The sequence below is a fragment of the Hibiscus syriacus genome, unplaced genomic scaffold (genome assembly GCF_006381635.1).
Source record: "Hibiscus syriacus cultivar Baekdansim isolate YM2019G1 unplaced genomic scaffold, ASM638163v2 tig00110239_pilon, whole genome shotgun sequence".
Classification (NCBI taxonomy): Eukaryota; Viridiplantae; Streptophyta; class Magnoliopsida; order Malvales; family Malvaceae; genus Hibiscus; species Hibiscus syriacus.
The window spans coordinates 834,252-856,333 of NW_024062641.1; the positions used below are offsets into that span (position 1 = coordinate 834,252).

The 22,082-nt window shown below is 37.2% G+C and overlaps 3 protein-coding genes across 3 annotated transcripts; all 3 read right to left on the reverse strand.

The window, feature by feature from the left end:
• Positions 1-524: 524 nt before the first annotated feature.
• On the reverse strand, positions 525-1,623 carry LOC120114644 (WEB family protein At1g75720-like). The gene is made up of 2 exons (XM_039135479.1): positions 1,480-1,623; positions 525-1,122 (listed from the first exon to the last, which is right to left on the reverse strand). The coding sequence occupies exons 1-2, from the start codon at positions 1,621-1,623 to the stop codon at positions 703-705; spliced, it is 564 nt and encodes a 187-aa protein (XP_038991410.1). The 3' UTR covers positions 525-702.
• An 18,290-nt stretch (positions 1,624-19,913) lies between these two features.
• LOC120114646 (gibberellin-regulated protein 11-like) lies at positions 19,914-20,377 on the reverse strand. The gene is made up of 3 exons (XM_039135480.1): positions 20,288-20,377; positions 20,157-20,205; positions 19,914-20,095 (listed from the first exon to the last, which is right to left on the reverse strand). The coding sequence occupies exons 1-3, from the start codon at positions 20,375-20,377 to the stop codon at positions 19,914-19,916; spliced, it is 321 nt and encodes a 106-aa protein (XP_038991411.1).
• Positions 20,378-21,058: 681 nt separating this feature from the next.
• LOC120114631 (snakin-2-like) lies at positions 21,059-21,691 on the reverse strand. The gene is made up of 3 exons (XM_039135474.1): positions 21,580-21,691; positions 21,453-21,495; positions 21,059-21,361 (listed from the first exon to the last, which is right to left on the reverse strand). The coding sequence occupies exons 1-3, from the start codon at positions 21,655-21,657 to the stop codon at positions 21,180-21,182; spliced, it is 303 nt and encodes a 100-aa protein (XP_038991405.1). The 5' UTR covers positions 21,658-21,691; the 3' UTR covers positions 21,059-21,179.
• Positions 21,692-22,082: the final 391 nt, after the last annotated feature.

Sequence of the window (22,082 nt, forward strand, 5' to 3'; positions counted from 1 at the left end):
AAAAAGCAAATTGAAGTTGGACCATTTAAGCTTTGATAGCTACAAAAGCCAGATATTTGATAGCCCTCCCTCTTTCCGAACCAAACACATGCCATAGTAGATCGTAATGTTTTTTTCTCATTTAATCACTGGTCTATTAATTGAATAATTCAAATCGAATATTATAGAGACTCGTCAAGAATATAACTGATTGTAATGTTGATCAACCTATTTAAGCATTACAAAGGGTTTCTCTCCATGGGCGGAACTAAACTGGGACCAGCAAGAGCCTTATCTTTAGGAAATAAATAAAATAAGTTTTATCGAATCCTCTTCATTTAAAAAATATATATATTTAGGAAATAAAAAATATTTTAACCCATTTAATAAATTTCTGGTTCCGTTCTTGTTTCCCTCCTTTTCTTTTCAATCTATGTTTGAAATTTTACATTTATGACTCAGATTGGGGCAGTATGGGAGATTACAAGTCACCACCATTGGTAACATTCCAGAGAAGGTAAAAGCTAAAGAAATTTTAAAAAGTCAAATCCAACTGTGAACTTTATTACATAGCTCTCTTATAAAACTGTCTCATTCTGCTTATGACTTACCCTGCTACAACTTACAAGTGTATAAAGAAGGAAAACTATGGAACTTAAGAAAAGAAAAGAAAAAGGGTTCAGTTGATAATTATTGTTGGAACTATGGAGTGATTGAGGGACTTCATGGTGATGCAATTTCTGGGTTTCTTTTTTTCCTGGAGAATAACCCTCCAATCAGGGGAATGAATGGCTTCTCCTTCTTCTTTCTTAGTGAAGGGTGCCTCTCGAGTTTCTCCAAACCTGGTGGAATAATAACTTGAGCCAAAGAAGGTGGATTTGCAAATGTCACGTATCTCTTCTTTTGGAACTCTGTTCCTTGTTCATTACATGTTTGTGTTTTCTTCACTTGGTCTGGGTCTCGTTCCTTCATTTTCTGCAGTTCTCTCTTTGTTCTATCTAGCTCCTCTTTAAGCGAAGACAGACAATTCGCCATTGTCATACTCTCCTCTATGGCTTTTTCAAGATTATGTTTTGTCTCTTCCAGCTCAGCCGTCATGGTTCCCAGCCTGGATGAACCATTTCCACTTGCTTCACCATACATCTGTCGGAAATTAACTTGGTAAACTGGTGACTTTAGATTATAACATTACCAAAGGTATCATATAAAGTTTACAATATTCCAGTGGATTAGTTTACAAGGAAACTGACTGTGACAGAATATATGCTTGCTTCCTTGATGGACAATCCTCCCTTTCTAAAGTTTTGAAAATATTCTCGGACATTTTAGAAGGGTGATGGAACCATATGCTTGATTTACCATATGGATCATTGATGAAACCGATAGGCATGACATGTTATATTTTTACAGTAAATGAACATCTAGAGTGATGGAGAAAGTACACATGCATGGCTATCTACAATGACGAAAAGGAGAAAAGAAACAAGTCGAATTAATTACCTCCTTGAGTCTGTTGGCATAAAGCTCACCGGCTAAAACTTTCTCCCCGAACAAGGCGACCGCCTCTTTCACCGAACTGAATGGCGCCCTGGTATCGATCTCCGCCCGCTTGATCATCACAACTCCACCTTCGCCTTCTGTCATGTCATAGTTGTCAAAAGAGTGAGGAAAGAAGCCTGTTATGTATTTAGGGAGGTTGGTTTCGAGTTTCAAGTGGCTAAATGTTGAAATGGAGCAAAGGGATATAGGGTGGGAAGGGAGCTTTTACTTGTCGTTCACTTCACTGGAATTCTATTATATATTTGACAATGAAATCTGAAAGTGAGGCCGGTGGGGCGTTGATGGGCTTGAAAAGAGGCACTTTTTAACGTCAAAGGGTCCAATATCTAGCACTTGGGAGTTTTTGGGTCCCTTCTCTCTCGCCGTATGATTTACTTTCAAGAGTGGAAATTATTATTATTATTTTTAAAACATGGGCACTTATAATTTAATGTTTGTTTAAAAGACACTCAATTATTTGATACTGAATACTCAAATATTCTGTGAACGTCGTGCTCAAAACTAGGATCTCTAGAGATATTAATCATTTCTTTAATAATTGAAATAGTTTAACTAATGCAATAGAAGAAATTAATGGTTTTATAAATAGTAGAAATTAATGGTTTTATAATTTTGGGCATTAGTTAATTTGTGTGTTACGAGGATTTCATTTCATATTTGGTTTAAAAGAGAGGTTGGCTGTTGGCACAATTATGATACAACTAACTTTTACTTGGACGGGGTATCCAAATAAAAGTTGCTTGGCTAAGAGGTTAGCTAGGTGCATGAAGGAGTTGTGGGTGAATCACAATTCGCTTTTATCAATGTGAAACAAATAACGGATTGTTCATTTATTGCGAATGATGTGATTGATGATCTGAAAAGAAGAAAAAGGGAAGCAATCGTGTTCAAAGCCGACTTTCGGAAAACTTATGACTCGGTGGATTGTCATTTTTTTGGATTTGGTTATACAAAATATGGGATTTGGTAGAAAATAACGTAAATGAGTGTCCATGTGCATGTCTACAGCATCCATATCCGTGCTGGTAAACGTATATCCCTCGAGTAAAATTCATATAAAAAAGGGTTGCGCCAGGGATGTCCGCTATCCCTGTTCCTGTTTAACATTATTGGAGAAGCGATGAGTAGTATGTTTAGGAAAGCAGTCGAGCTGGATTTGATCAAAGGGTTTCCGGTAGGGATGGATGGGTTAATCGTATCCCATGTCCACTTTGCCGATTATCTCATCATGTTATTGGAGGCGAGTGAGGAGTCCATAATTAATACTAAAGGTATTCTGCGTATTTTTGAAGTTGCATCCGGTTTAAGCCTGAATATGAGCAAATCCAAGATTTTTGGGGTCAATGTCGATGATAGTCGTGTGACCGCATGGGCGGAGCGTATTAAGTGTGAGAAAGACAATTTCCCATCGATGTACCTAGGATTGCCGTTGGGTTTCTCGAGAAATTCAGCAGCTCTTTGGGAGCCTATAGTGGAGAGAGTTGGAGCTAGGCAGACTTGCGTGTGAGGAATCGTGCATTTTTAAATAAGTGGATCTGGAGGTTTGGGCAAGAACCGGCAAGCCTCTGGAGAAGAGTGGTTTCCGAGAAGTATGAATCGACCCGCTTGCCTTGCTTCCTGCTGGTTCCCCTTCAAGGTTCTATTCGGGAACATGGAAAAATATTGTAGCGCCTCTATCTAAGGAGGAGGATGTGTTCATTAGAAGCCTGAAATGCTGTGTGGGAAATGGTAATATGATTGAGTTCTGGGAGGATCATTGGACGGAGTCTGGTCGCTAAAAAAGACATTTTCGAGGATTTTCGGGGTGGCCATCAAGGAGGGAAAAGTATCTGAGTTTGGATTCTGGACAAATGATAATTGGGAGTGGAATATTGAGGTTAGAAGGCCGTTATTTGAATGGGAGTTACCTATTTGGGATGAATTCATGGGCATTTTAAACAGAGCGGTATTGAATCCTGGAGAGAGGGACAACGTTCGATGGGGTGGGAATCGAAGGGGTATTTACTCTCCTAAGGATTTTTTGCTTAAATTTAACCAATAATGGGGGAGACATAGATAGTATCTGGAAGCTCGTTTGGGTGAAGTTCGTTCCATCGAAGGTTCAAGCTTTTGTTTGGAGGGCGGTGCTTTGGCGAATTCCTACCCTTGTGGAGCTAGAAAAGAGAGGTGTCCAAGTTGCATCTAATCTTTATATTTTCTGAAGAGAAGAACCAGAAACAGTCGCCCATTTGTTTTGGAAGTGTAAAGTAATATGGAATATGTGGATAAGATGGTGCGCGTGTTGGAACCTTAATTTAATATTCCCAGGAGAGCTACGATCTTTGTGTTGAAAATAATAGTGATAGCAGCCGGCGGTTGCTTTTGTTTTTAATTATTATTTTTTGTTGGATTATGCAAGGGATAATTACAACATTTAATCATTGTACTTTAAGATATTTATAAGATTAGTTCTTCGGTTTCAACTATAAATACCCTAGTTCATTTAGCTTCAAAACCATCCCAAAGCATTCTAATTTTCTTCCAATACTAGAGAATTTAGAGAGTTTCTTGAGAGTTGTTTTCTCCTTTTTATCAAGAGAGAATTATCATTGTTTTCTCCTTGGTAGATCGAGAGAGGTTGTAATTCATATTTTCTCATAGTGAAATTCTTCTACCGTTGCCCGTGGTTTTTACCCTATATTATTTAGGGGTTTTCCACGTAAATTTTGTGTCTCTTTTATCTTCATTTTTATTTTCTCAAATTATCAGTTGCGATTTTGCTCTATCCGATAGCCGTCTTCCGCAACAATTGGTATCCGGGCCAGATTTGAGTGTGTAATATCTGCTTATTGTCTTTGTGGTTGCCACCAAAAGGTGGATCCTCCAACATAAGAAAATAAGAAGGTATTACCCATTTTTTGAGGTTCTAAAGAACTATTCACAATAGTGAAATAGTGAGAGCTATCAATAATAGAAGCTATGGCAACAAAATTTGACATTGAAAAGTTCAATGGGAGAAATTTCTCATTGTGGAAATTGAAGATGAAGGCCTTCCTCAGGAAAGACGCGTGTCTAGCGGCTATCAATAAAAGGCCGGTGGATTTCGCAGATGACATCAAATGGAACGAGATGGACGGGAATGCTATGGCAAACTTTCATCTAGCATTAGCAGATGAAGTATTGTCAAGCATCGAGGAGAAGAAGACAACTAAGGAGATATGAGATCATCTCACCAAATTGTACGAGGCCACATCGCTGCACAATAAAATTTTCCTTAAGAGGAAATTGTACACTCTCCGTATGCCAGAATCTACTTCAGTGACGGAGCACTTAAATACACTGAACACCTTATTTTCTCAGCTTACATCCTTAAGCTGTAAAATAGGAGAACAAGAACGTGTTGAACTTCTACTTCAAAGTCTACCGGATTCGTACGATCAACTCATCATCAACTTGACAAACAGTAATGTCACTAGTCTAGTCTTCGATAACGTTGCAGCTGCTGTTCTACAAGAAGAAAATCAGCGCAAGAACAAGGAAGACGGACAAGTAAATCTGTAACAAGTAGAAGCGTTGACAACGATGAGAGAGAAATCAACAGAACGTGGCCAAAGCAGCAGTCACAAACATGGTAGATCGAAGTCAAGAAGCAAAAAGAATTTAAAGTGCTACCACTGTGGAAAGAATGGTTACTTGAAGTTGGAGTCTAAATAAAAACTCCAATCCATAAGGCAATACCGCAAACACTTCAGATGATGGGGATGCTCTATGCTGTGAAGCGTCAACCACCGTGGAAGGTAGAAAATGATTTGCAGATATATGGCTCATTGATTCGGGAGCAACATATCACATGACCTCAAGAAGAGAATGGTTCCATCAGTATGAACCTGTCTCAGGAAGATCTGTGTATAGTTGCAATGATCATGCCTTAGAGATCATTGGAGTGGGAACCATCAAATTGAAGATGTACGATGGAACAATCAAAGTTGTTCGAGATGTGCGGCACATGAAAGGCCTGAAGAAAAATTTATTATCCTACGGATTGTTGGATAATAATGCAAGCAAGATTGAAACACATAAATGAATCATGAAGGTGTTCCGTGGAGCGCTTGTGGTGCTGAAAAGCGAAAAGATAACTGCAAACTTGTACATGCTGAAGGGAGAGACTTTGCTAGAAGCAGAAGCCTCTGTTGCCTCATGTAGTTCAGATTCTTCAATGCTATGGCATCAGAAACTTGGACACATGTCAGAATAAGGAATGAAAGTCCTTGTGAAGGAAAAGCTACTTCCAGGCTTAACAAAGGTATCACTAACTTTGTGTGAGCATTGCATAACAAGTAAGCAGCACCGGTTAAAATTCAACACGTCAAATTCTAGAGGCAAAAGTGTTCTATAATTGGTTCACTCTGACGTATGGCAAGCACCAGTTACATCCCTAGGCGGAGCAAAATATTTTGTCTCATTTACTGATGACTACTCTAGGAGATATTGGGTGTACCCTATTAAGAAGAAGTCAGATGTGTTTTCAACTTTCAAAAACTTCAAAGCGCGGGTGGAACTTGATTCTGGAAATAAGATCAAGTGTTTCAGAACAGATAATGGAGGAGAATACACAAGCGAAGAATTTGATGACTTTTGTAAGAAAGAAGGCATCAAAAGACAGTTCACAGTGGCGAACACTCCTCAACAAAATGGAGTGGCAGAGCGGATGAGCAGAATCTTGTTAGAAAGAACAAGAGCAATGTTGAGGGACGCATGCCTAGAAAAATCATTTTGGGCAGAAGCAGTCAATACCGCCTGTTATTTGGTGAATCGAGCTCCATCAACTGCAATAGAGCTGAAGACACCAATGGAGATGTGGACTGGTAAACCAGCTGATTATTCAAACCTCCATGTATTTGGAAGTATTGTGTACGTGATGTACAACGCCCAAGAAATTTCAAAGCTGGATCCAAAATCCAGGAAATGCAAATTCTTGGGGTATGCTGATGGAGTAAAGGGGTATCGCTTGTGGGATCCCACTGCCCGCAAAGTGATCATTAGCAGGTGTCGCAACTGTCTTTCGGTTGGGCCCTGAAATTGGGCTTCGACTTGAAAATGTGGATTGGAGTCGCCACCGATCATTTATTTAAAGATAAATGGGTTGATCGGATACCCTATTTCTTACCTGATCTGCGTCTTACCAGAAATATGTCGGGCTCGGGAGTCGGTTACGGTCAAGGAAGGATTAGCACTCTTGAACCGCCCTTTCGGTACTACGTAATTTTCAGTTGTCTTAATTAAGAAAAATAACAAGTTAAATTAAAAGATAAAATAATGATCCAAAATTACTTACCTTTGACGGATTTACAAAAATACCCTTTAAAAGTCAAAATATGGGTTAGAAGAGATGAATAAATGATAAATAAAGTAAAACAAATAAAATAAGGAGATTAAGTAAGAAATAAAGTAAATATAAAATGAATAGAATATATAAAATAAAAAAAACAATAACACTAATATATGCACAACAAACAACTAAATAAAAATAAAATGATAATGCAAATAAATAAAACAAGTAAAAGAATATAAAAACATAAAATATAGGATAAATATAAAAATAGATAAATAAATGAGTAAAATATATAAAAAAAGTAAAAGCATATATATATATAAGTAAAATAATAATAACAAAAAAAAAAAGAAAATCAAAAGTAATATACGTATATATACATGCAAAATAGGAAATATAAATATATATATATATATATAACACTAATAAAAAACATATATACATATATAAAATTAATAGAAAGTAATATGCATATATAACAAGAATAATAAAGTAGGAAAAAAATGATTTAGGGGGGAGAATTAAATATTTTAAAAAAATAAACACGCCTCGGGGGTGGATCTAGGTTCGAAACTTCGAAATCCCACCCTTTTTTAGTCATCGGCGCAACCCACGTTTTTGGTTATTCGAACCAAATCTCAAGAAAAATAACGTGCACATGCGAGAAATGAACGAACCAATGTAAAAAAAGATGCTACCTTTTATTTCCTTTTCGAATCGTTTACAACAACTTTGCCTTTGTATTTTCCGTGCCTTCCTCTGTGTTTTGTGTGTAAAATCGTGTGTTACAATGGTGAGTTACAATGGCTATTTATAGTGCTTGTGGATCCTATCTTTAGGAATTTAAATCTTAGTAGAACTCTATCCTATTTTTAGGAGTTTGAATCCTAGCAAAATGTTATCCTATTTTTAGGAGTTTGAATCCTAAAATTCTATCCTATTTTTAGGAGTTTGAATCCTAGTAGGACGAAAAATGTGTGTTGACAGCTGCCCCTCTTTGCCCATAGTCGTGTAACGGGGATAGGGCAAAGATTAAAAGACACACTTTTCGTTCAGTTGAGTTGAAAATTAACTCTGATGTTTCAATAACTCCCTCTCGAATTGAGTTACGGATGACTCCTCCATCGTGAAGTCAAGTTCATCTTGAAATGATATGAAATTAAAGCCGTCGTTCGGAATTTGAATCAGCACGTGGTTTCCCGTTACCCTTCGGTCTTCTTCTCGGTTTAAAGACCTTGGATCGGAATCGAACTCAGAAATCTTCATTAACAGATTTCTCTGTTTGAAAATGGTTGTTTGTCACTAAGGCACGGCTAACCCAGGTCCTCTTCTCGACTTGAAAACCTCAACTGCAACCGGAAAGTAGTGCGATTGATGTGTCATCGAGCTGAATGGAGTCGAACTCGACAATTTTGATGGCAGATAATCCTTCTTTGAGTTGGATATCCTTCGTCGTGAAGTTGAAATCCAAGTAAGTAGCATTGTTCCAAGTCCAATATCCTCCGTCGTGAAGTTGAAATTGGCTCTGGAACCGGGAAATTGTTTGTTGACAACCAGCCGTCCCTTCGTTGTGAAGTTGAACTTGTGTTGTCTCGAGTCCAATATCCTTCGTTGTGAAGTTGAAATTGAATCTGAATGAAATTTTGTTGACAAGCAGCGGTCCCTTCGTCGTGAAGTTGAACTTGCGTTGTCTGGAGTCCAATATCCTTCGTTGTGAAGTTGAAATTGGCTCTGAGATTGGGAAGTTGTTGTTGACAAGCAGCGGTCCCTTCGTCGTGAAGTTGAACTTGCATTGTCTGGAGTCCAATCTCTTTCGTTGTGAAGTTGAAATTGGCTCTGAGATTGGGAAGTTGTTGTTGACAAGCAGCGGTCCCTTCATCGTGAAGTTGAACTTGCGTTGTCTGAAGTCCAATATCCTTCGTTGTGAAGCTGAAATTGACTCTGAAATTGAGAAGTTGTTTGTTGACAACCAGCCGTCCCTTCGTTGTGAAGTTGAACTTGTGTTGCCTCGAGTGCCACGATATCCTCCTTCGTGGAGTTGAAATCGCAGATGGCCCCTTCGTTGTGAAGTTGAGCCTTGACTTGAATATCCTTCGTCGTGAAGTTGAAATCCAAGTATTGTATGTTGCGGGTGGACACAATTCCCTTCGCCGTGAAGTTGGAACCGTGGAGACCCCTTTATTGTGAAGTTTGGCTTCGAGCTAGATATCCTTCGTCGTGAAGTTGAAATCCACTCTCGAGCAAATCCTGTCGCTTTGAGTTCAATATCCTTCGCCGCGAAGTTGAAATTGACTCTAGCTAAAACCTGAAAAAATTATGCATATATGTGATGCTATGGATGCAATGCTCTTAGGTGTGCCTAAAATGCATATGCAACATATGTTATTTTTTGGGGCTCTGGAGAGAAATCTCGATCTCTAGTTGCCTGTCTGGAATCTTGATTCTTGAATCTTCAAATTTTGATCCCTGATCTTGAATTCTTCAAATGTTCAAATTTGATGTGCACATTCTATTTTTGATTTGAGAAATGCTTCTCGACCATCTCAAGTATGTGCCTGAGCTGAGTGTAACGGTTCAGATGATGCTTCAAGAGAAATTGTCTCAAAAGAGACAAAACTCGTTTCAAGGGAAACGATCTCAAAGATATTTGTTGTTTCAAGGGAAACGGTCTTAAGGGAGACAAAATTTTGTTTTAAGAAAAACTGTCTCAAGAGAGACAAAACTTAGTTCCAAAAGAAATTGTCTCACGGGGAGATGAAATTAGTTCCAAGGAAAACATATTCAAAGATGATGCTTCAAGAGAAAACTGTCTCAAGGGAGACAAAATTTTGTTTTAAGAGAAACTGTCTCAAGAGAGACGAAATTCATTTCAAGGGAAATGTTTTCAATGTTTATGTTTCAAGAGAAACTATCTCAAGAGAGACGAAATTCATTTCAAGGGAAATGTTTTCAATGTTTATGTTTCAAGAGAAACTGTCTCAAGGGAGACAAAATTTTGTTTCAAGGGAAACTATCTCAAGAGAGACAAAATTCATTTCAAGGCAAATATTTTCAATGTTTATGTTTCAAGAGAAATTGTCTCAATGGAGACGGAATTTTGTTTCAAGGGAAACTATCTCAAGAGAGACAAAACTCATTTCAAGGGAAATGTTTTCAATGTTTATGTTTCAAGAGAAACTGCCTCAAGGGAGAAAAAATTTTGTTTCAAGGGAAACTGTCTCAAGAGAGACAAAGTTTGTTTCAAGGGAAACTGTCTCAAGAGAGACAATGGTGAGCACGATTCCCTTCGTCGTGAAGTTGAAATCGTGGGTGGCCCCTTCGTCGTGAAGTTGAGCCAGGAATTGGATATCCTTCATCGTGAAGTTGAAATCCAACTTGAAAATACAAACTGGATCGGTTCTGAATTATCTCTCGAACTCGTCTGAAGTTGATTCTAAGATCTGTCGATCTTTCAATATGTCAAATTGGTTGAAGTGTAGCTTCTTGCTGCTGAGTTAAGCAACCAACATCAATCTTTAAAGGTGCTTTTGAATCGAGTATCCTTCGTCTTGAAGTCGAAACTTGACTCTAAAAGCTACAAAAATTATGTATGTGGGGAAAAAATGATGCTCTAAAATGTATGCATAAGATGCATATAACATGAATTGGTTATATTTTATCTCTTGAAAAAGGCATGATAATTCGCATTAGGATGTTGAATCCCCAAAGATGCCCAAAAAAATGCCCCAATATTTCATTTTGAATCTTCAAAGATGCCCTAAATATTCCTCATTTCTTGCTTCAGCATTGATTCTGAGCATGAGTTTTGTGTCTAAGAGTCACATGTCATTTACCAAGATCCACTCTAGAGAGACTGTCTTGTTTGAAAAAAATGTTTTTCTTTCTCTTTTAATATCAATTAAAAGAGTTTCAAAAAATGTTTAATCCCAAGTTTTAAAAATATTGCCCCTTTCACGGTTTTACAATTGAGACGAATCATAAAACTAGAGTTCATTGGATATCAAAGAATTAATTACAATGTTAATCCTTCAATAAATTATAGCTATTTGACAAGTGTCAAGATCAAAGCTATCTTTGAGAGATGGTCAAGTAAGGAAAGGATAAAAAGTCTCAGGTTATTGTGTTTGGTCAAAGGTTTGGCATTTGATGCTCAAAGGTTTGACATTGGATGCTCAAAAGATTGATGGGGTAGCTTGCATGCTCCTCTGCTGGAAGTGTTCCCTGACTCCCAACCTTTGTTGTCACACTCGGATTGTGCGATGCCTTATCAAGGAATTTACGTGATCGCCTCAGTTGCACAATTTTTATATTCGAGCCGCCTTTTCAGGTTTTCAACTCGAACCCTCCTTTGGTTTCAAGACGTTATTCAGGATTTACGTCTTGAACCCCCCTTTGTTATTTTTTCTACCATGCATTAATTACATTGTTTTTTTGCAAACAACGATTAATCCTGATGGGCGGGATGAAATCTGAAGATAGTCTCTTCTGTTTAGAAATCCATGTATGATTAGAAGGGACTTTTAAGGCACGTAATGTAGGCCAAGGCTCATGCTTATGAAAGAAAAGGATAAATAGGCCCAAACAAGTGTTTCAGGGTGTTGAACCAAAGATCAATTCATTCTGATGCCTTCAATTCTGTCTTGCTCAATTTGGATCTGCTCATATGTGTTTCTCTGGATTTTCTCTGGATGTTCCATGATCTTCGAGTGAAGTGATTCAGAGATTCGGGAATGATTGTGCTTGATCAATCTCATAGTTTGAAGCTTGATGTGCCATTTGTCTTTAGGGAATCTTTGCATGTGCTTTTTGTCCCTTTTTCTTTTTGATTTTTGCTTTTTTTTCCTTTTGTTCTTGTTTCTCTTTTTCTTTGTTTTTTTTTTTTTTTGCTTCTTTTCTTTTTTGTTCTTGATTGGATCTTCGCACTTGCCATTTGGTCCACCTTTTGGTGTCTCCTTTTGATTGATGTCTTCACTCATGTGAGCAGATTTCTTCTACCTTGCCCCCCAATGTGGAGGGTGATCCTTGGTTAGGGTTGAATCAGAAGAAAAATACTACAGGCTCAAAAGGGGACACAAGGGATATATATTTTCTCCTGTTGTAAAGGGATAAAGAAAGAAAGCCGTTCATCATTTCATACATGGAAGTCCTCACAGAAGAGGTATCCCCAGGGGGATAGATTTTCAGGATTAATTTCATTCACATGAAAACAGTGTAGTTAATGCGTGATAGAATTATTTCAAATGAATTATTTTTTTTTGCTCCTTGCTCCCAACATATCTCAATGTTCAGGCTCCCGACGAGATGCCCCAAATTGTGTCTTAGAAGAATGGGTATTAAAATGTCAATTGTGAGTCTAAAAAGACAACGGTGTGACTTTATTTGACTCAAAGAAAGGTATGGGTGTATCAAAAAGATAAAGACAATGTTCAAGAATTTCAAAGGGAAGTTATGTCAAAATTTGGTCTTTTTGGTAATGATCAAGGTATTTCCATTTTGGGGTTTGAGACATGATAAGAAAGGTCTAATCTTGTCATATGTCAAAAATCTATAATTCTTGAAGAGTTAAAAGAATCCTTAATTCATTTAATATTCGAAGAACTAAAGATTAAAATTTGTTCAATTGCTCCACCTTAGAAAGTAGCATAAATTCAATCGTTTAAAAGATTAAGCAAACATGAAATATCAGTGACGTGTTCAAACAAAACAATCCTCTAAGTGCAAATGGTATATGCCATGCCCCCTTCTTTGGCTGTCAATGCCCCTGAATCCATCAGGTTTTGGATCTTGCGCTTCAGCGCCTTATAGTTCTCAGAGGAATGTTTGGAGCTTCTTATGTGGTAACAGTTAACAGCTTCAACATTGTAGTCCTTAGGATATGAGGATTCTTTTCTTAGATCATCCTAGCCGGCTTTGTCCTATCATCAGCTGATTAGGCTCTTTAATGTTACAATCTTGCTTCCATGTGGTTAAATTCGCTTCATCGAGTCCTTTACGACTTAATTTCATGTTTGTGAAAATGCTTAAAATGTAGATGAAAATGCAAAAAGGCAAAAATGCAAAATGCAAGAATGCACGAAATGTTCGAGGCATTGATCCAGAAAAGTGTCCATTATTATAAATAATCCTTATTCAGACAAAAATGTTTTATCTTGTAAGAGATATAAAAACAATAAAAGGTATGTTCGGACTAAATCTTCTAGACATCCATCCGAGATACTTTCTTCCATGACTCGACTGCTTCTTTGATCATCTTCTTATAACTGTCACCGTGATACATAAACTCTGATATAGATAATCCATATGTTGTTGGGACAAACTGATATGCCCCATACTGTCTAAGTGCCAACAACAGAGCATACCCAACTGCACCTCAAAGTCCAAATAGGGTCATAGTGTCAGAATTCCCACACTTGAAAAGAACATCACTGAGGAACAACCAGGGGGCTCTCCAGGTAATATCCCGGTCCTGAAGATGAGTGAAGACTTTCATCCATTTCTCTTTTGAAGCGCCTTCATGTCATGTCATGGTGATGAACTCTCTCAAAGGTGAATACGTAGTGATAAATCTACAGTAGGCAACCCCATTAGTCTTTCAGAAGTGGATGTGAATCCAGAAGTGGATGTGAATCCAGACTTGAAGGAACTGAACACATCCAATGAATCTACCTCCACCAGCTCTTCGGTAATGGTTGAGAGACCAAAAGGTCTCGGCTGAGATGGTCGGTGCTGGGTTGACTCGTTTCGGAAGTTGCTCAAACAGTTCCACCACGGCTGCGTCAATGCATCCTAAAACCTTTGGAAAGATGATCAAGCCATCCAGACCTAGTGCAAAAAGGTCTATAGTCTTCCATTCATCACGGTGGTCCTTCATTAGTTTCCCTTATGTGGATCCACTCAATTCCTTGCCCGTTACCTTTGTTTCAGAGTCGTTCAGTCACCCATTTTTCATCAACTCCTGCAATCTTAGCCAGTCCGTTCTTGAAAGGCTGACTCTTGATATGTTTGATGTAGGCTCGCTCCAGTTTAATGCTTTCACAGTGCAATAGTGTAGTATACTCCTCGATGGTAGGTACCATGTCCTCCTGGTTAAAAGTGAAGCAACTGTATCCCAGGTTCAAAAATTGAACCAAGACTCTGATTAAGGGCTCATCGGTCTTAACATGAAGCAAAAATGCAATGTCACCATACCGCTGACTGAACTTCTATTTCCGATCATTATTTCAACTATCTCAGATATCTCGAAGTTCTTGCACATTATTCTGTTTTAGGTTGATAGAGGCGTAGCTAACCAGCACTAACACATAGCTTCCTTGAAGACTGTCTCCCTTTTCCCTTCTGAGTCTTCTCGGACCATAGTCGTACCTCGGGGTTTTTAATCTCTTGTATTACAACACCTTTGTCCATGGATTCAGATTATTCGAGTTTTAACAAACACGTTTTAGTGGATCAATGACCTCTTTTATGATGCAAGTGATGAAAATAAAATAAAAGAAAGATGAAAAGAGTTAGTGAGGTGAAAAAAAAAATAAAAAACGATCATAAAAATGAAAGTCCTACCCCACATGATATCTACCCCACATGCTTATTATTCCTACCCGGACATGATCTCTATCCCGCATGCTACTTTCAAACAAATCCTAACCGCATATTTGTCTAGTTCGCATGCTTTGAACAGAAACTAAAGCAGGAAACAAAGCAGCCTAGGGTTTGGAATGAGATTTTGGGGTGGGCTCTAATTCTCCATGGTCTCCCGGTTTAGGTGCTAAAAAATGGTACCCGAGTTCTCCTTGCTGGTGCCCCCTTGGGCTTGCCAGACCCTTAGTCCTAAACCCATCACAGGCTTGTGTGGACTAAGTTAAACTCGAGAGGAAACATTCCCTTATGCCCATACGGAGAATAAATTCACACGAATGCATAAGGTATATGAATCCCGAAGGTTACTTGCTAGGCCCATACGAAGAATAAATTCACACGAAGGCGTCGCTTTCACCCCCACTTAAATAGAGTTCGGAGCTCGGGTATAGAGCCTTTAGATGAAAAATCTTTAAGGGCTGAAATCATTAAAAAATGGTCAGTACAACTATTTACTTCGAAAATATAATCAAAAGTAAGCAATAAGGATCGAAATGTTACCTTAAAATTTAAACTTACCCTTTTCATTAAAAAGACAACTAGAAATTACCTTAGCCTGACTCACTTACGGTCCCCAGCGGAGTCGCCAAGCTGTCGCAACTATCTTTCGGTTGGGCCCCGAAATTGGGCTTCGACTTGAAAAATGTGGATTGGAGTCGCCACCGATTATTTATTTAAAGATAAATGGGTTGATCGGATACCCTATTTCTTACCTGATCTGCGTCTTACCAGAAATATGTCGGGCTCGGGAGTCGGTTACGATCAAGGAAGGATTAGCACTCTTGAACCGCCCTTTCGGTACTACGTAATTTCCAGTTGTCTTAATTAAGAAAAATAACAAGTTAAATTAAAAGATAAAATAATGATCCAAAATTACTTACCTTTGACGGATTTACAAATATACCCTTTAAAAGTCAAAATATGGGTTAGAAGAGATGAATAAATGATAAATAAAGTAAAACAAATAAAATAAGGAGATTAAGTAAGAAATAAAGTAAATATAAAATGAATAGAATATATAAAATAAAAAAACAATAACACTAATATATGCACAACAAACAATTAAATAAAAATAAAATGATAATGCAAATAAATAAAACAAGTAAAAGAATATAAAAACATAAAATATAGGATAAATATAAAAATAGATAAATAAATGAGTAAAATATATAAAAAAGTAAAAGCATATATATATATAAGTAAAATAATAATAATAAAAAAAAGAAAATCAAAAGTAATATACGTATATATACATGCAAAATAAGAAATATATATATATATATATATATAATAACACTAATAAAAAAACATATATACATATATAATAAAATTAATAGAAAGTAATATGCATATATAACAAGAATAATAAAGTAGGAAAAAAATGATTTAGGGGGGAGAATTAAATATTTTAAAAAAATGAACACGCCTCGGGGGTGGATCTAGGTTCGAAACTTCGAAATCCCACCCTTTTTTAGTCATCGGCGCAACCCACGTTTTGGGTTATTCGAACCAAATCTCAAGAAAAATAACGTGCACATGCGAGAAATGAACGAACCAATGTAAAAAAAGATGCTACCTTTTATTTCCTTTTCGAATCGTTTACAACAACTTTGCCTTTGTATTTTCCGTGCCTTCCTCTGTGTTTTGTGTGTAAAATCGTGTGTTACAATGGTGAGTTACAATGGCTATTTATAGTGCTTGTGGATCCTATCTTTAGGAATTTAAATCTTAGTAGAACTCTATCTTAATTTTAGGAGTTTGAATCCTAGCAAAATGTTATCCTATTTTTAGGAGTTTGAATCCTAAAATTCTATCCTATTTTTAGGAGTTTGAATCCTAGTAGGACGAAAAATGTGTGTTGACAGCAGGGATGTTATCTTTGTAGAAGATAAGCTACAAAGAAAAGAAGACGATGACAGCGCTGAAAAGTCAGAGACTACACAGATACATGTGGAAAAGGAGTTTGAACAAGGAGATTCTTCTGAAGCAAAATCAGCACATGATGAACAAGAACCAGAGAGTTCTGAAGCTCCAACAACTCGTCAATCAGATCGTGTGAGAAGACGTCCCAATTGGCACTCAGATTATGTTATAGAAAGAAATGTTGCATACTGTCTTTTAACAGAGGACGGTGAGCCATCAACATACCAGGAGGCAATAAACAGCTCAGATGCTTCACTGTGGATGATGGCGATGCAAGAAGAAATCGAAGCCCTTCATAAAAATAATACATGGGATCTTGTGCCACTACCACAAGGAAGGAATCCAATTGGTAACAAATGAGTTTTCAAAATCAAGCGAAATGTTGACGATCAAGTGGAGAGGTATCGTGCAAGACCGGTGGTCAAAGGATATGCTCAGAAAGAAGGTATTGATTTCAATGAAATTTTTTCTCCTGTGGTTCGACTAACAACAGTTCGAGTAGTCTTGGCAATGTGTGCTACATTGAATTTACATCTTGAACAGTTAGATGTTAAAACAACTTTTCTTCATGGAAATCTTGAAGAATAGATTTATATGCTCAAGCCTGAAGGTTTTGAAGAAGACGAAAAGAAGAACTTGGTTTGCAGGTTGAACAAATCTCTGTACAGTCTAAAGCAGGCGCCGAGGTGTTGGTATAAGAGATTTGATTCCTTCATTATGTGCCTTGGATACAACAGACTTAATACAGACCCTTGTACTTATTTCAAGAGGTCTGGTGAAAACGATTTTGTTATATTGTTGTTGTATGTGGATGACATGTTAGTTGCAGGACCCAACAAAGATCATATTGAAGAATTGAAGGCACAACTGGCTAGGGAATTTGAAATGAAGGACTTGGGATCAACAAGATTTAGGGATGCAAATTCACCGAGACAGAAGTAATAGGAAGATTTGGCTTTCACAAAAGAATTACTTGAAGAAAATCTTGTCACGATTTAGCATGCAAGATTGTAAGCCAATTTCTACCCCTCTTCCTATTAACTTCAAATTATCCTCCAGTATGAGTCCTAGCAGTGAAGAAGAGAGGATGAAGATGTCTCGAGTACCATATGCATCAGCAGTGGGAAGTTTAATGTTCGCTATGATATGCACAAGACCAGACATTGCACAAGTAGTGGGAGTGGTTAGTCAGTACATGCGAATCCAAGCAAAAAGCATTGGAAAACAGTGAAGAGGATCCTGAGATACATCAAAGGAACCTCAAATGTTGCATTATGTTACGGAGGATCAAACTTACTAATAAATGGTTATGTAGATTCTGACTATGCAGGGGATTTGGATAAAAGCAAATATATTACAAGATATGTGTTCAAAGTTGCTGGTGGAGCTGTAAGTTGGGTTTCAAAATTGCAGTCAGTTGTGGCTACGTCCACAACAGAGGCAGAATATGTAGCAGCTACACAAGCCAGTAAATAAGCAATTTGGTTGAAGATGCTATTGGAGGAGCTTGGGCACAATCAAGAGTATGTCTCTCTGTTTTGTGACAGTCAGAGCGCCTTGCATCTAACAAGGAATCCAACATTTCATTCAAGGACAAAGCACATACGAGTTCAGTACCATTTCATTCGTGAAAAGGTTGAAGTGACAATAGATATGCAGAAGATTCATACCAAAGACAACATAGCAGATTTCATGACGAAGGCGATCAACGCTGATAAATTTACTTGGTGTCGATTCTCTTGTGGCCTGACAGAAATATAAGCAACATAAAGGTACAAGGTAGAAAGAATGGTGTGAAGATATGATTGTTCCAATCAAATCTTCAAGTGGGAGATTGTTGAAAATAATAGTCATAGCAGCCGACGGCTGCTTTTGTTTTTAATTATTATTTTTTGTTGAATTATGCAAGGGATAATTACAACATTTAATCATTGTACTTTAGGGTATTTACAAGATTAGTCCTTAGGTTTCAACTATAAATACCCTAGCTCATTTAGCTTCAAAATCATCCCAAAGCATTCTAGCTTTCTTCCAATACTAGAGAATTTAGAGAGTTTCTTGAGAGTTGTTTTCTCCTTTTTATCAAGAGAGAATTATCATTGTTTTCTCCTTGGTAGATCGAGAGAGGTTGTAATTCATATTTTCTCATAGTGAAATTATTCTACCGTTGCCCGTAGTTTTTACCCTATATTATTTAGGGGTTTTCCACGTAAATTTTGTGTCTCTTTTATTTTCATTTTTATTTTCTCAAATTATCAGTTGCGATTTCTCTCTATCCGATAGTCGTCTTCCGCAACACTTTGCTAGTTCAATGGGTTTCTCAACCTATAGCTTTCAATCGGAAAACATTTGGCAGTTAGTTTTTTGTGGATTTGTTTGGTCGTTTTGGATCTGCAGGAATGAGACGGTGTTTAATAACAGGTGCTGGTGCGTGGAGCAATTATTTGAGGCGGCAACTTTAAAAGCGGGTTTCTGGTGTAAATACGCTTGGCCGGAGATTTGTTTGTCGGACACGGATCTATTTATATGCCCAAATGCCATCATGTCAGAGTCGTTTATCGGAATGATCGGCAGCAGTTGGAAGAAGTTAATCTGAGTTCGTGGTTGTGTGGTAGTTGTTATGGATGTCGATGTCTGCAGAATTTGTGATGATTGTTCATGGCTTGTTGATTCTAGTATTGGATTAATTAAAGTGGTGCTTGAATTCTTGAAGTGGGCCAGGATTTCATATGGTACTTCCTTGTTGCAGTATTCAATGGAAATGAATTAAACAATGTGGGTGTTGTGCAAGGCGATCGAAATATCAAATTGGTGAGTGGAGGGATGGGTTAGTGGTGGCACCTCGCTTTGAGGGGAAGCAGATTACGTGTTCCTGTGTCCTTTTCTTAGGGAGTTTTACTATTGTTAATTCTTTGGTTAGTATACCGGTTCTGTCGTGTGAGAGTTGCATTGCCAATGTTGCTCAAGTGATCTTTTTATTGTGTACTCTATTTTTTTTTAACGATACCCATATTTGTATCTCATTTTGTGTGTATTCCGTTAATACAATACAAAACACTCTTGACTCCAAATTCATACCCAAAAAAATGTAAATCATATAATTGGATCATAGCACAAAAAAATCCCTTTCAGGTAAGGAATTATAAATTGTTAAAATTAATCAACACTGACATTAATAAATTTGAAGGGACTATAACATGAGAAAAAAGAAAAGAGTATTTTTTTATTCGTGATTATGATTTGTTGAAAACTGAAAAGATGACTCGTCATAAAAAAATCAAAAAGATGTAAAAGTACAGGAAAGTTAGAGTACAAAAACCATTAGGATGCTCTTATTCAATCTTGTAGGATTTGGAACGCATTCATTACTAAATTACAGATTACTTTGGACCAAAATTACTATTCATTACAAAAACCACATATATGTTTTACACTGCAATTAATATTATTTAGTTACTTTCAAAATCATAATACTTTAACTCGTTATTAAAGCAGATTATATGGTTTACTAAGGGCATTTGTGTCTGCCGCCGTGGGTGGTCATGTCACGGTAGCACGGGCACACGTCATAGTTGCCGGAGGTTCCCGGAGGGACACAATGGCACCGATCGCAGCACGTACCACATGCTCTCTTGCAAAGGTTGGGCCTCGACGATAACTTGCATCTCTCCCCACAAGCTTCGTCACAATCTGAACCAAACATAAACATCATTTATAACGTTCAAACAAAAATGAAATCACTATTTCTTACCGATTTCCTCATCGGTCATGGAATGTTCTTCTGCCGTGTTCTTGATCACCTGCAATACATGAAAATGGGCAAGAATATTGTATGGTATATAGGAAAATTAAGAACAAAGTTATATAGAAATGGGGTTTTACCATTGGATCAGACGACTGAGCAAAGTGAGGTAACAGCAAAAGAGAAACAAGAAACAGAGGTAAAAGAGTCTTGGAGTTGGAGACGGCCATTACTTGGAAACAAAACGTACGATCAAAACAGGAGCTGACCTGCTATGGTATTTATAGTGAGCTATAGAAAATAAAGGAGGTAATATTCTAGATAGATGTGCTTGATTCTAACCCAAGGTAAAGTAGGTTGATGTTTAAAAGTAAAGCTATCAGAGTAATCAATGACTAATGAGCAGTTATAGATTGAATTATCTGCCATTTTTCCTCATTTCATTGTTATTGTCCAATAAATAAATGAATGAAAGATATTCAATCATATTTATTTTCCCAATATGGACTATATGATCAACATCCAATTCGTTTTTCATATTTAATTTGTTTTTGAAGAATTGTGATCCAAAAATTTACGTCTTTCACGATACAAATTAAGAGCATCTAGGACCATATTGATCGAGATAAAGATGAAATTTGGTTGTATGCTTGTACAACTCATCCTTTAAGAATCAGGCATATAATCGTTTGTTTTTTAAGGACACGGGTTGTCTTCTTTTTCCAAGGCTGATCATTTGCCTACCAAACCCACTTAAAACACACGTACATGCATTAAAAATCAAAATACTATTCACGTAAATGAAAGCAAATATAATTACAAACTTCATTATTATCATTAAAATATGACGCATTAAAATTCAAGCCAACAAATCGTTAGGCATATATCATCGCAAAAAGAAAGAAACGATCAACTAAATGAGTTGTGCTTTACGTATGACACACTTTTAATTTATTTATTCTTACACCATGCTATTCGTTTATTTCATCACAAAGCTGAAAGCAAAAGATTCGTTCCAAGTTGATTAAAAACTCAAGGGCACTTGCGTCTGCCACCGTGGGTGGTCATGCTAGCATAGCAAGGGCACATTTCTTGGTTCCCGGCGGTTCCCGGTGGAACACAGTTGCAGCGTGCGCAGCATGTCCCGCAAGCCCTATTGCATAGGTGTGGCCTCGATGATAACCGGCACCTCACCGCACAAGCCCCTCCGCAGTCTGGGAAAAAAAAACAACAACACTAATCGATTTGTCAAATGAAGTGTGTCAGTCCAATTTCTCGATACCACCGAGGATCTATGATAGTTACCCATTTTCGTTGGGGGAGCGGTTCCCTTGCTGGCACTTGTCACCTGTGTTTCACATCAACATGTAGCATAAATTAGGTTACTACTCATAACTAGCAATCATTCAAAAAAAAAGTGATCAAGCTTTACCAGTTGATCAGCACCGACAAGTTGGATAAGGAGAAGAGAAATGAGAAGTGAAGCGATCAAAGCCTTGGAGATAGCCATGACCGAAACAAAAAAAAATGGAGAGACGTGTTTGGTTTTTCGTGTCTATATCTTAGAGTTATGTGTGGAAAACAAAAAATTTCTCGTATTTATAGCCAAAAGAATTTGCTAAGGGAGAGTGCAAAGGAGTGATACTTGTACCGGAAAGGGGGTTTGGTGGATGTCTATGGGTCAGGTTTTCATTAATTCGAACTGATTCAAAAAATTTACATTTTCTACTTAAAATCTGATTTGATTCGAATTTAGGATGGTTTTATCAAACCAGAATTTAACCCTTTCTCTTAGATTAAATCTAATTCTAATCTAAGTTTACCTGAAACAAATATATTTATAAAAAAATATTAATTTTATTTGATAAAAAAAATTCTAATTGAAAAAATACTATAAAATGAATATTATTGTAATTATCGTTAAATATATAAAAC

Coding starts and splice junctions, on each gene's coding strand:
- LOC120114646 (XM_039135480.1), bottom strand. CDS start 20,377: ATGGCCGTCTCCAACTCCAAGACTCTTTTACCTCTGTTTCTTGTTTCT. Junction 20,206..20,287: donor CTCAGTCGTCTGATCCAATG/GTAAAACCCCAT, acceptor CATGTATTGCAG/GTGATCAAGAACACGGCAGA. Junction 20,096..20,156: donor CATGACCGATGAGGAAATCG/GTAAGAAATAGT, acceptor TGTTTGGTTCAG/ATTGTGACGAAGCTTGTGGG.
- LOC120114631 (XM_039135474.1), bottom strand. CDS start 21,657: ATGGCTATCTCCAAGGCTTTGATCGCTTCACTTCTCATTTCTCTTCTC. Junction 21,496..21,579: donor TTGTCGGTGCTGATCAACTG/GTAAAGCTTGAT, acceptor TGTGAAACACAG/GTGACAAGTGCCAGCAAGGG. Junction 21,362..21,452: donor CGCTCCCCCAACGAAAATGG/GTAACTATCATA, acceptor TTTTTTTCCCAG/ACTGCGGAGGGGCTTGTGCG.
- LOC120114644 (XM_039135479.1), bottom strand. CDS start 1,623: ATGACAGAAGGCGAAGGTGGAGTTGTGATGATCAAGCGGGCGGAGATC. Junction 1,123..1,479: donor ATGCCAACAGACTCAAGGAG/GTAATTAATTCG, acceptor AATTTCCGACAG/ATGTATGGTGAAGCAAGTGG.